Source organism: Biomphalaria glabrata, chromosome 17 (genome assembly GCF_947242115.1).
Source record: "Biomphalaria glabrata chromosome 17, xgBioGlab47.1, whole genome shotgun sequence".
Classification (NCBI taxonomy): Eukaryota; Metazoa; Mollusca; class Gastropoda; family Planorbidae; genus Biomphalaria; species Biomphalaria glabrata.
In genome coordinates, this window is record NC_074727.1 from 28,216,054 (window position 1) to 28,229,018 (window position 12,965).

Sequence of the window (12,965 nt, forward strand, 5' to 3'; positions counted from 1 at the left end):
TAACTTCATTTAGAATCACTGTGATATCATTTACAAAACTAGAAAACATTTCATTGAGATGTCTAGTAACATCAAGCTCCATTAAACATTCCCTCACACAGAAGACCTTAGGCAGCACATCTTTCTCTTCTAGAAAATCAAGTGCAATATTTTTCAGTTTCCAAAATCTTCTGAGATCTTTTTCTTTAGCAAGTTAACACAACTCACAATAAAGGATCTTAGAAATCACACACAAGTGTTGATACATTCTCTTATTTACTCAACCATGCTCTCCATAACATGGTCTCCATAACATGGTAGAAATTCAAATTGTTCCCCACACAAACACCGCCTCTTGGTGTATAAAGCAATGATAGCTCAGAAGAGAACTACCTAAAATTCTTTTATTTAAGATTTACAGTTCCAGTCACTCTACCAGTCATTGACAGTTTTAGTGGACTAACATTAAATTGATTTCCTAGACATAATTTTGCTTCCTCAAATAATAATAATAATAATCTATATTGTCCAAAAGGAAATTTGTCTTGCAATTTGTGCATTACACCAAACAAAACATTATAACTATTAAAAAACAAAATGTACATTCATACCAGACTCACTCAACCTTTACATGTGAAAATTTTATATCAGATTGTTTCTGTTAAATGATTTGATTGCCAGGGGAAAAAAAAGAGTTTGTGTCTTTGCTATCGGTGTCTTGTATCTCTTTTGTGATGGTAAAATCCCAAAATCCTGACCCAAAGGGTGATCTTTTATTTCTAGAATCTTGTTAGCTTTTTTATGGATGTTTGTCTTAAATAGCTGCCCAAATGGATTTCTTTTTTTGCCAATAATTTTACCAGCAGCATTTAGGATTCTATGAAGTTTATTTTCATTTTGAATGCTTAGATTGCCATACCAGGCAGTGATATTAAGACTTCTAATATTGCAGATGTGAGCGTGATGAAACATAGCCAAGGCCTTTTCGCTAACATTAAATGAGGTTTTCTCAGTAATCATAATGTCTGACCATCTGGTTTTTCCTGAAAGTAACTTAAGTAAAGGCAAATGAGTTCTTTGAAAATGTTGAAATTATGATCAAATTTTCTAATAACAAAAAAGCTTAAATAGGTAAAATCAAAAAATGCCCCAGGCTCAAAATAACACAAAACCAACATGTACTAGGTTTTTGGATCTGATTAGGACATGTATTTTAAACATCAAAGCTGATTTGGGGATTATAATAGCTAGTCGATTAAATTCCTGCTATTTTTTTTTTCTAGAAATCATTTGTTTTCATTTTTTGCTAGCATGCTTGGTTTTTCTTGATTTTTTTTTCTCATACTTGTCTTCATACAATGCGCCACTTTTGGTGCATGCGCCAGTAAGGTTATCCACCCCTGATTTAGATAGTCACTATTTATCAAGGCATTCTAAAAATATTTCTATTCAATGGTAATGAGAGACTGGACCCTCCAAAACTGTTTGAAGTATTTGATGTTAGGGAGAATAAATACTAGATTGTATAAGAACACACATTGCCCCATCAATCAAATGTACAGGTAGATTATTTTACACACTCATCAAATATTTGACACGCTTCTGTTATATTTCACACACAGGTCAAGTACTACCTCTTATACTGGTGTACACACTTCTGTTATATTTCACACACAGGTCAAGTACTACCTCATATACTGGTGTACACGCTTCTCGCTTCTGTTATATTTCACACACAGGTCAAGTACTACCTCTTATACTGGTGTACACACTTGCAAAGTTTCAAATGATTCTTCAAAAATGAAGACTTTTAGATCCCAGCCAGAACTAGAAGAAAAAGAGAAGGCTGACACACTCGCCAATAGTAGGAGAACAAACTCACAATTAAACATTGCACTCTATCCAGGAGAAATGAAGAAACTCATAGTAAATAAAATAAATGAGAAATGGACAAGCTCTCATCCAAATCACAAGAAAGATGATGCCTGTTTTAAGCTATTCCGACAAGATCAATGTTTAGTCTTTCGACTCAGGACCGACAAAACAGCATGCGACAAAATATGTACCGGAAGCTCAAAATTGAAACCAGTGAAATCTGAAATGTGGAGTGTCACCAGAGAATGCTGACCACGTCCTCCAAAACTGCTCTCTTTACCAAGAGGCCCGTACAAGACACTGACCCCAAAACTATATGGAGAGCTTCCTGATATGAAAATTACTGGGCAGTTCATCTCATCTATTGGTCTAGTCATTTGAACGCTCGAACATAAAAATGAGAACGAAGAAGAAGATCCCAGCCCAAACCTTCTGCAAAACAGCAGAGGGTGTGAACCTGAAACAATCATGATGACAGTCCATTCCACATGACCAGGCCACCATCCTGGTGTTTATGTTGTTCTTGAACTATTTCATTGACTCAAAAGTGCAAAGAGAACCTCTGTCTGTCTATCTATGTATGTGCCTGCGTGTGCGTGTTCTTAATGAGAGTCAAGTTCTTCACTTTAGAATCAAAAGGAAATTCTATTTAACATACATACTTTAGTTTCTATTCTGTGATCAACATTTGTTTCTAAACCAAAGCTTGAAATTCACCAATACAGGATCCTTAGAATAATAATTATGATATGGCGTTGCCTTTTATTCCAAAGATTCAGAATGAGTGCAATATCACATGACTATGCAAACCCAGTAATATATTTAATGTAAAAAACACTCATTTGGAGGCCCTGGGGATTTTCAAATTCTCCTCCCCCCACCCTCGCTATGCCACTGGGTCTATTTAAGTTTTCCTCATCTGTCATTTCTTGGGATGGATGCCTTGCAGTGTTTCACCAAGGTGAATGTGTAGCCTGTCTGCGGTGCACACAAACTTTATGTAATAAAATAAACAGACCTATGTGTATTGAATTGGCTGCTTACCTGGTAAAGACTTTGTATATCCTTCTAGACCAATACATGTCAAAGGCCACATTTTAGAACTTTCAAAAGTTTCCATTTCTTTTGGCAAATTACTCCTGAAAGAGAGGAAAAATTTACTTGAAATACCAGCAACTTGTGTTTGTGTGTGATCTATTGTTAGCACTAAACCACATACATACACTAAGAATTAACTGTGCATACCTTAACCTGATCCTTCTAGGAATGTATCCCCTAGGTATGCTAGGAGTGAATAATTTACATTTGCTGAGACCAAAATTGTGTACATTTTATTGAATGAAAACACTTACACAACATCTAGTGAGCTCTGTGACGTGGCCTGGTACTGTTGGTTACTTGAAGACCATTTGTACTTTTCATTCTGACCAGCATTATTAAAGCTGTCTCTAAATGTGATCTTACGTTCCCCTCCTCCTCCTCCAAACAGATTTCTCTGGACCCCACCTGTAGAGACATAATATCATCAGTCATTACATCAGCTGTAGAGACATAATATCATCAGTCATTACATCATCTGTGGAGACATAATATCATCAGTCATTACATCATCTGTGGAGACATAATATCATCAGTCATTACATCATCTGTAGAGACAATGATATCATCAGTCATTAACCTTCTAGATCTAGAATCTTTATGTAATCTATATTAGATATATGTAAAAATATAAGCAAGGATAAGATAATCTATCAATAAACTTAAAGCAACTTAAAATTTCATATTGATAAATTCAAATGATACAGATCTGGGCCTTTTAATCTAGATTGAAAAGAAGATGCTCAAACATTAATTGAATCAATAAATGCCTTACATTTCGGAATTCCTGAACATGTTAGTGCTTTCAAAATCAATGTTTGATCTAGACTTAGATTAAGTCTCTAGCCAAATCTACATTTATTTATTTTTTTTACTTTGAAAAATTATAAGTCTTATAGGAGCAATATTTGAGATCGGCGTCTCTCAAGGTTTCTCCATGAAGGAGTGACCTGAATAGAGGTCTAAGAATGTTTTTTTTTTCTTATATGCGTAAAAAGCAGTGTTTCTCAACCTTCGACGAAAAAAAATAAAAAAAATAATAATAATGTTAATGCCTTTCTCTTGATAGTTTGGGGGGCTGGGGGAGCGCTTTAAGCCTCCTCAGTGGGTTTCAGGGCAAAGCCCCTACGCCAAAAGCATTTTCTTGCATTTTTTCCACTGCAGAAACACCTTCTCCAGACAATAACAGCTCATTATTGATCAGTGGTGTTGGGGCAAAGCCCCTATGCCAAAAGCGTTTTCTTGCATTCTTCACTGCAGAAAGGCATTCTCTTGACATCTATAGCTCATTATTTATCAGTGAGTTCAGGGCCAAGCGTTTTCATCCACTCTTCAATGCAGAAAGGCAGTCTCCTGACATCTACAGTTCATTATTCATTCTATTCAAAAATGACATTTTCATAATGTTTTACTTAAAAAAATATTCTAATATGAATTTATAGGCCCTTACTACAATGCAAATAAAACGATTTCAAGATACCCCAAATATTTAGATTAAGGCTTTTAGGATCGCCGCTGAAAAAAAAAATATTCGAAAAATTTTAAAAAAATTGTTCAATAGGCTTGTTTGTAACTTTGTTTTGTTGAACTATAATTCAAAGCTCTAACAAAAAATTTCGAAAGTGGGAGGAGAAATTAAGTGGACCAATCAGATTCTACTCTAAATTTTTTTTTGCATTTTTGGGATTGAAGCAGCATAAATTGTGAGCTATAGTCCCAAATTTATTTAACTAGAAAAATAGCAGATTGAGTTAAGGCTGGAAAAAGGCGACTAGGAAAAGAATATTTGGTTCAGAACTCATCTCAATCGTTACTCTTAAACTGAAAAATTTTATATGAATTCTAAATTTTCCAAAGCAAAGTCTTTCTTTAAAAAAATATGATAAATTCATGTGAAATTACATAAACTCTGTCGCCATATTTGACTACTCTGTTTTAAAACCTCATGTTTTTGTCTGGAAAGTCGAGGGGCGGTAGAGTGAAAACGATTAATGCTCGCTCCTTTTTATAATTTCTGCTAATGATTGCATCTGGCATTAAAGAATAGGGGTAGGGCGACTCGATATAAGAATTAAATTTATAGCATATGTAAATTATATTAGTGACAGATTTTTCTTAATTTTGTAATTTCTTAACTATAATACAAAAAAGAAAAAGTATTCGTTTGTCTGATGGGCGGAAGGCAATTGCATGTATCGCCCCTCCCACCTGGTACAACCCTTTTTCATTTTACATAACATTTGAGATTAGAGTGTGATGCGACATAATATACAAATGGATGCACATATCAATACATAGCTTTTATTATATAGATATTCAACTAATTGTGTTCACATACTATGATTTCTCAATAAAAATAGGAACCCCCCCCACTCAGAGGGCTAGAGTGGGGGAGGACAGAAGATGCTATCCCCCCCCCCCCCCCAACCCCACCGAATCGGCCAGGATACCAGAAGGGGAGTGATATAATTTAAAATTTATATTTTAATTCAACTAGTTTTGTTCACAAACTACGATTTCCCCATAAAAGTAGGACCGCCCCCCCACTCAAAGGGTTTATTTGGGAAGGGCAGTAGAGCTATTCGCCCCCCCCCCAATCACCAACAGGGGAACGCCATAATATAAAGATAGCTTAAAACACCAATAACAAATTTTAATATAAATATTTAATTTATTCGGTTTACAAGCTGTGATTTCTACAAATGAATTGGATCACCCCCCCCCACACACCACTGGAAAGTTGGGGGGGGGGGGGCGGGTTTGATGCATAGCACCTCACGGCCCTACCAAATTGTCCAACATACTAGAGGGGGGGGGGGCGAAATAATCTAAAAAAAGGTTGAAATATAAATAATTAGTATATATTATTAATCCGCCAGTGCATCAAACCAACATTGTTTAAAATAACTTTGTAAAATTCTAATGCAATTTGAAGGAAAAGTAAAAGCCAAATAGTAATTCTTGAAGGTAAAATAATTTACCATTGAAAAATTTGAAAATCTGTGTCAGAGCTGACTAGATGTATCACTTTGTGAATTGTGTCAGAGCTGACTAGATGTGCCACATTTGTGAATTGTGTCAGAGCTGACTAGATGTGCCACATTTGTGAATTGTGTCAGAGCTGACTAGATGTGCCACATTTGTGAATTGTGTCAGAGCTGACTAGATGTGTCACATTTGTGAATTGTGTCAGAGCTGACTAGATGTGCCACATTTGTAAATAGTGTTAGGCCCATACAAAGTGACCTTGATTAGGATTGCATAGGGACTTTGAGGACATGGCCAATGTTTCAGAGGAGGCTGGGTTTTTTGACAAGGTATTGTATTTGTGGTGACGTGGTCAATGTTCTAGGGAAATCAATAACCTTTGAAAACTATTGTACCTCAATTAGAAACTAGACTTCATCTCTAGATTCTAATGACGCAATATTCTGAGCATTGAAAAAAAAAAATGACCTCGAGGATGTTCATTCCGACAACGTTCTCCATATCTGCATCGGCCTTCCAGGAAAAATTGACACACAGGCATTCTAGGATTTGGAGACTTGGATAGACTCTAGACTTAGATCTAGCTAGATTCTATACATGATCTGAAAAGTAATAATAATAGTTAAATTGTAAAATAAAATAATAAAAATAAAGATAATTATCCTAGATTCACTAATCTGAATACTGACTTTCAGGAACTAGGAAAAAAATTGTATTATATTTTTTGACTTGGTAAAGGCTTAACACACAAAACTTTCTTTTCTTCAACTAATGGACGGTAAGAAATAGCTGTGATCCTATGTAGTACAAGAAATAGCTGTGATCCTATGTAGTACAAGAAATAGCTGTGATCCTATGTAGTACAAGAAATAGCTGTGATCCTATGTAGTACAAGAAATAGCTGTGATCCTATGTAGTACAAGAAATAGCTGTGATCCTATGTAGCACAAGAAATAGCTGTGATCCTATGTAGTACAAGAAATAGCTGTGATCCTATGTAGCACAAGAAATAGCTGTGATCCTATGTAGTACAAGAAATAGCTGTGATCCTATGTAGTACAAGAAATAGCTGTGATCCTATGTAGCACAAGAAATAGCTGTGATCCTATATAGTACAAGAAATAGCTGTGATCCTATGCAGCACAAGAAATAGCTGTGATCCTATATAGTACAAGAAATAGCTGTGATCCTATGTAGTACAAGAAATAGCTGTGATCCTATATAGTACAAGAAATAGCTGTGATACTATGTAGTACAAGAAATAGCTGTGATCCTATGTAGCACAAGAAATAGCTGTGATCCTATATAGTACAAGAAATAGCTGTGATCCTATGCAGCACAAGAAATAGCTGTGATCCTATATAGTACAAGAAATAGCTGTGATCCTATGTAGTACAAGAAATAGCTGTGATCCTATATAGTACAAGAAATAGCTGTGATCCTATGTAGTACAAGAAATAGCTGTGATCCTATGTAGCACAAGAAATAGCTGTGATCCTATATAGTACAAGAAATAGCTGTGATCCTATGTAGCACAAGAAATAGCTGTGATCCTATATAGTACAAGAAATAGCTGTGATCCTATGTAGTACAAGAAATAGCTGTGATCCTATATAGTACAAGAAATAGCTGTGATCCTATGTAGTACAAGAAATAGCTGTGATCCTATATAGTACAAGAAATAGCTGTGATCCTATGTAGTACAAGAAATAGCTGTGATCCTATGTAGCACAAGAAATAGCTGTGATCCTATATAGTACAAGAAATAGCTGTGATCCTATGTAGTACAAGAAATAGCTGTGATCCTATGTAGTACAAGAAATAGCTGTGATCCTATGTAGCACAAGAAATAGCTGTGATCCTATATAGTACAAGAAATAGCTGTGATCCTATGTAGTACAAGAAATAGCTGTGATCCTATATAGTACAAGAAATAGCTGTGATCCTATGTAGTACAAGAAATAGCTGTGATCCTATGTAGCACAAGAAATAGCTGTGATCCTATATAGTACAAGAAATAGCTGTGATCCTATGTAGTACAAGAAATAGCTGTGATCCTATATAGTACAAGAAATAGCTGTGATCCTATGTAGTACAAGAAATAGCTGTGATCCTATATAGTACAAGAAATAGCTGTGATCCTATGTAGTACAAGAAATAGCTGTGATCCTATGTAGCACAAGAAATAGCTGTGATCCTATATAGTACAAGAAATAGCTGTGATCCTATGTAGTACAAGAAATAGCTGTGATCCTATGTAGTACAAGAAATAGCTGTGATCCTATGTAGCACAAGAAATAGCTGTGATCCTATATAGTACAAGAAATAGCTGTGATCCTATGTAGTACAAGAAATAGCTGTGATCCTATATAGTACAAGAAATAGCTGTGATCCTATGTAGTACAAGAAATAGCTGTGATCCTATGTAGTACAAGAAATAGCTGTGATCCTATATAGTACAAGAAATAGCTGTGATCCTATATAGTACAAGAAATAGCTGTGATCCTATATAGTACAAGAAATAGCTGTGATCCTATGTAGTACAAGAAATAGCTGTGATCCTATATAGTACAAGAAATAGCTGTGATCCTATGTAGTACAAAAAATAGCTGTGATCCTATGTAGCACAAGAAATAGCTGTGATCCTATATAGTACAAGTCATAGTTCAGATTTGATTTGAAAATACATTCCAAGGCTCAATTCAACACCAAATGCAGTTTTTGTGTTTTCCTGTTCATTGAACACTGATCTCAGTCACCGAACACTGATCACAGTCACTGAACACTGATCACAGTCACTGAACACTGATCACAGTCACTGATCACAGTCACTGATCACTGAACACAGTCACTAAACACTGATCACTGTCACTGAACACCAATCTCTGTCACTGATCACAGTCACTGAACACTAATCAGTCACTGATCACAGTCACCGAACACTGATCACTGTCACCGAACACTGATCACTGTCACTGAACACTGATCAAAGTCACTGAACATTGATCACTGTCACTGAACACTGATCACAGTCACTGAACACTGATCACAGTCACTGAACACTGACCAGTCACTGAACACCACTTTAATGTAATTGCTGAGAAATTATATCTGTTCTGTGTTCTTTTAAAATTATTAGGATTGTATTAAATAGCATTGATTAACTTCTGCAATTATTTATTTTATAGACTTTTAGTGTTTTTTATTTTAGCATAATACTAGACAAAACCCTTCAGGCATATTATTGTCTCTGTAGTAGATAAAGAATAACTCAATTGCTAATGTCTGTTGCAAAGTGACAATGAATCATCTCAAGATTGAAATGAATGCCTGGGAATTAGCAGTTGTTGAAACTATTTTGCCCACACAGCAGTTCCCCTCTCTGAACATAGCTGATGTATCCAAAGGAATGGTAAATGTGGATACACTCAAGAGTGTTGCAGGCTCTGACTGGGTGTAGCACTGAGTTCAGTAAACTACCTAGGGGGTCACTGGCTCCTGAATGTTTGACACTCAAAGCCTTTCCCATGGAACCAATTTTAATAAATAGCAGTAATTGTTGCTGTGATAATCTGGGCTTCACTTTTAGTACATTAGAAGAAACAAAAAATATTCTAAGTAAAACTTGAGTATGAATATAAAGGTGAAAGATTTGTCTTGTTTAGATGTATTCATGCCCTAGATGAACACTTTGACTTGAAGCTTTGACCTACAGCCAATGGAGTGATATAGTTAAGGAGATAGTCTAGTGTTGAGTCTAAACAAACTAAAATGGCATATTATATTTCCAATGACAATATACGGTAATAAAAATAAAACAAAAATATAATATATATATTTTTAAAAACTAATAATCTCCGGAAAAATCAAATTACATATTTGTAATCTGCATTTTTTTCTGCATATTCTTAAAATATAAGAGGAACCTGATTCTAAATATCTAGTCACTAGTCACATAAACTAACACCGACTATTATACTATAGATCTATTAAGTCCAGTGCTTTTTTTTGTGACGGTATGCACCGGTACGGAGTACCAGCACCTTTTCAATGTGGGGAAAAAATGATTACTTTTCTTGTATTTTAACATTTATTTATTATTAATTTTTTAGATAATAATTAGATCTAGATCTAGTAGATCTAGTTAAAAGTTAGGCAATCCATCACTGAGTACCAGCACCTATTTAAAAAAAAATATTGATTAAATCTATATAGACAATATTCTTATCTTATCTTATATAATACAGACGTTACTTCAAAAAAGAAGATGATTACGTCCTACGCGTCATGCATTTAGTCATGCATATTAACCAATGACTTAAATTCAGCCAAGTCACTGGTTTTCCTGGCTAGCTCAGGCAACCCATTCCATGCTCTAATAGCACTAGGGAAGAAGGAGTGTTTGTACAAATTTGTCCTAGCATATGGGACGAGGAATGTGCCTTTATTTTTGTGTCTTTCAGAGTATTTTATTAAATTTTGTTTTTGTATTTGAAGATTATGGTTCAGTGTTTTATGTATGATTGCTACTTTACTTTTGAGCCTTCTGTCCTGAAGGCTTTCTAAATTTAGTGATTTTACTAAAGGTGTTACTCTAGTCAAATGTGAATATTCGTTTGTTATGAATCTCACTGCTCTATTTTGTGGCTGTTCCAGTTTCTTAATGTTTTCTTGAGTTGAGGGGTCCCAAACAGAGGATGCATATTCTATTATTGGCCTAACCAAGGTTAAATAACATTTTAGTTTTATGTTCTTATTTGATTTATAGAAATTTCTTTTAATAAATCCTAATGCTTTGTTTGATTTTTTTGTAGTTTCATCAATATGTGGATTCCATGACAGTTTTTCATTTATTATAACACCTAGGTATTTTGCGTTTTTAGTCTGTGTTACTGGTTTGCCATGAATAAGATAAGTAGAATTAATTTGTTTTAGTTTTTTTGTTACTATTAACAAATGACATTTTTTCTGGGTGGAAAGACATGCTCCAATTTGATTCCCATTTCTGTAATTCATCTAATTCTCTTTGTAAAATATCTGTGTCCTGTGTTGTTTTTATTGTTCTATATATAATGCAATCGTCTGCAAATAATCTGACTTTTGTTCCTGAGGTAATGCAATTTGGTAAATCATTTATGTAAATTAAAAATAGTAGTGGACCCAAGACTGTTCCTTGAGGTACACCTGAGTTTACTGTTATTGGTGTTGATTTAGAGCCATTTATTATTACAGTTTGTTCTCTCCCTATCAGAAAATCTTTAATCCACTGATGCAGTGAACCATTAATGCCAAAATATTTTAATTTTTTAAGCAAACTATGGTGGTGAACTTTGTCAAAAGCCTTAGAAAAATCTAGTAAGATAGCATCTATTTGTTCACTATTATCTAAACCTTTTGAAAAATCATCAATTAGTCCTATTAGTTGTGTTTCACATGATCTATATTTTCTAAAGCCATGTTGGTATGGTGTGAGGACATTATGTTTAAGTGGTTTATGATGTTGCTACATATTATGTGTTCTAGGATTTTACATGCGATGCTGGTAAGTGATACTGGTCTGTAGTTTCCTGGGTCAGATTTTTCTCCTTTTTTAAATAGGGGGGTGACATTAGATTCTTTCCAGTCCTTTGGTGCTCTGCCCTGGTTAAGTGAAGCCTGAAAGAGTATTTTGAACACTGGGGCTAGCTCATTGCTTAGTTCTTTAAGTAATCTAGCTGGAATACCATCAGGTCCAGAAGCTTTATTTGGTTTGGTGTTGGCTAATAGTTTTTGAATTCCATTTTCTTGTACTACTATATCTTCTATGTTGTCTACTTGGTTCAAATTCAGTAATATGTCTTTGTCTCCTGGGGCTGAGAATGCTGATGCAAAGTATTTGTTTAGGATGTTTGCTTTAGTTTCATTATCATTATGTATTATGTTATGTTTGTCTTTTAATGGCGCTATGCCTGTTGTTTCCATTTTCTTAGACTTAATGTATGACCATAGGTTTTTGTTGTTATCTTAAGATATTACATTGTTTATGTATTCACTCTGCAGCTGTCTGCTTACTTTTTGGGTTAAGTGTTTAATTTTTATATATACTTTTTGTAAACTCTTTCTGCATTAGTTTCTTTAAATTTTCTATATAGGTTTTCCTTCTATTTACAAAACTTCTTTAGTCTATTATTAAACCAGCATTTATTTATTTTGTTTGATGTGTATTTAGTTGGTATATGATTTTCTATAATGCTTTTAAGATGGTTTTTAATGAAATTCCAGAGGCCATCGACTGGTTGGTTAATGTCTTTTTATAATAAGAATGTTTGTTGAAAGTTTAATGCAGCTTGGTGTAGTTGTGTTAGGTTACATTTATTCCATAGTAAGATTTTTCTTTTGGGTTTTGTATATTCAATAGTCATATATATTATATATAATTATATATATATACTAATATATATATAGTATATTAGATCTAGACTATAGTATAGTCTATAAAAAAAAAAGTAGTAATTAGTTACTAGTAGTATAAAGTCACTAGTCTAGAATAGAATCTAGTCTAGATTCTAGATCTAATGTACTATATATATATTAGTATATATATATAATTATATATAATAGAGTCTAGATTCTATATGACTATTGAATATTCATACTAACTCATAGAGTCTAGGTCTCTAACTCTAGCCACTCTAGGCCTAGGCTCTAGGTCTAGTCTAGACTGTAGTCGATCTAGGCCTAGGAATCTTATCTAGAATGTAGTTATAAGTAACAAACATTGGAGTTAGAGTACTGTTAGAGTCTAAGTCTAGATAGCTCACTTCTCAGTAACTGAGACCACTGAGTGATCAGACATCAGTCACCAGTGAGTCAGTAGTGACAGTAGTGAGTAGTCTAAGAGAAGTCATTATTGACATTATATGATTATAATATTATATTAGTTGAGATCCTACTCCTAGTCACTAGTGACTATAGATCTAGTCATCTACTAGTAATAAGTACTAGTCTAGTAATATATATATATAATATATATATATTTATTTAAT

The 12,965-nt window shown here is 34.2% G+C and overlaps 1 protein-coding gene across 5 annotated transcripts in view; it reads right to left on the bottom strand.

The window, feature by feature from the left end:
• Nucleotides 1-12,965, bottom strand: part of LOC106080086 (nucleoporin NUP42-like) — a 29,374-nt gene that overhangs the window by 15,735 nt on the left and 674 nt on the right. For 3 of the 5 annotated variants that reach the window (XM_056015450.1, XM_056015452.1, XM_056015451.1), the window contains exons 2-4: nucleotides 6,409-6,542; nucleotides 3,207-3,360; nucleotides 2,899-2,993 (exon numbers count right to left, since the gene is read on the bottom strand). In XM_056015450.1, the coding sequence (XP_055871425.1) occupies nucleotides 2,899-2,993; nucleotides 3,207-3,360; nucleotides 6,409-6,481 (322 nt within the window). In that variant the 5' untranslated portion in view covers nucleotides 6,482-6,542. Of the gene's footprint in view, nucleotides 1-2,898; nucleotides 2,994-3,206; nucleotides 3,361-6,408; nucleotides 6,543-8,901; nucleotides 9,004-9,815; nucleotides 10,037-12,965 lie in introns of those variants that run through there. The other 2 variants (XM_056015455.1, XM_056015454.1) reach the window with 2 other exon arrangements.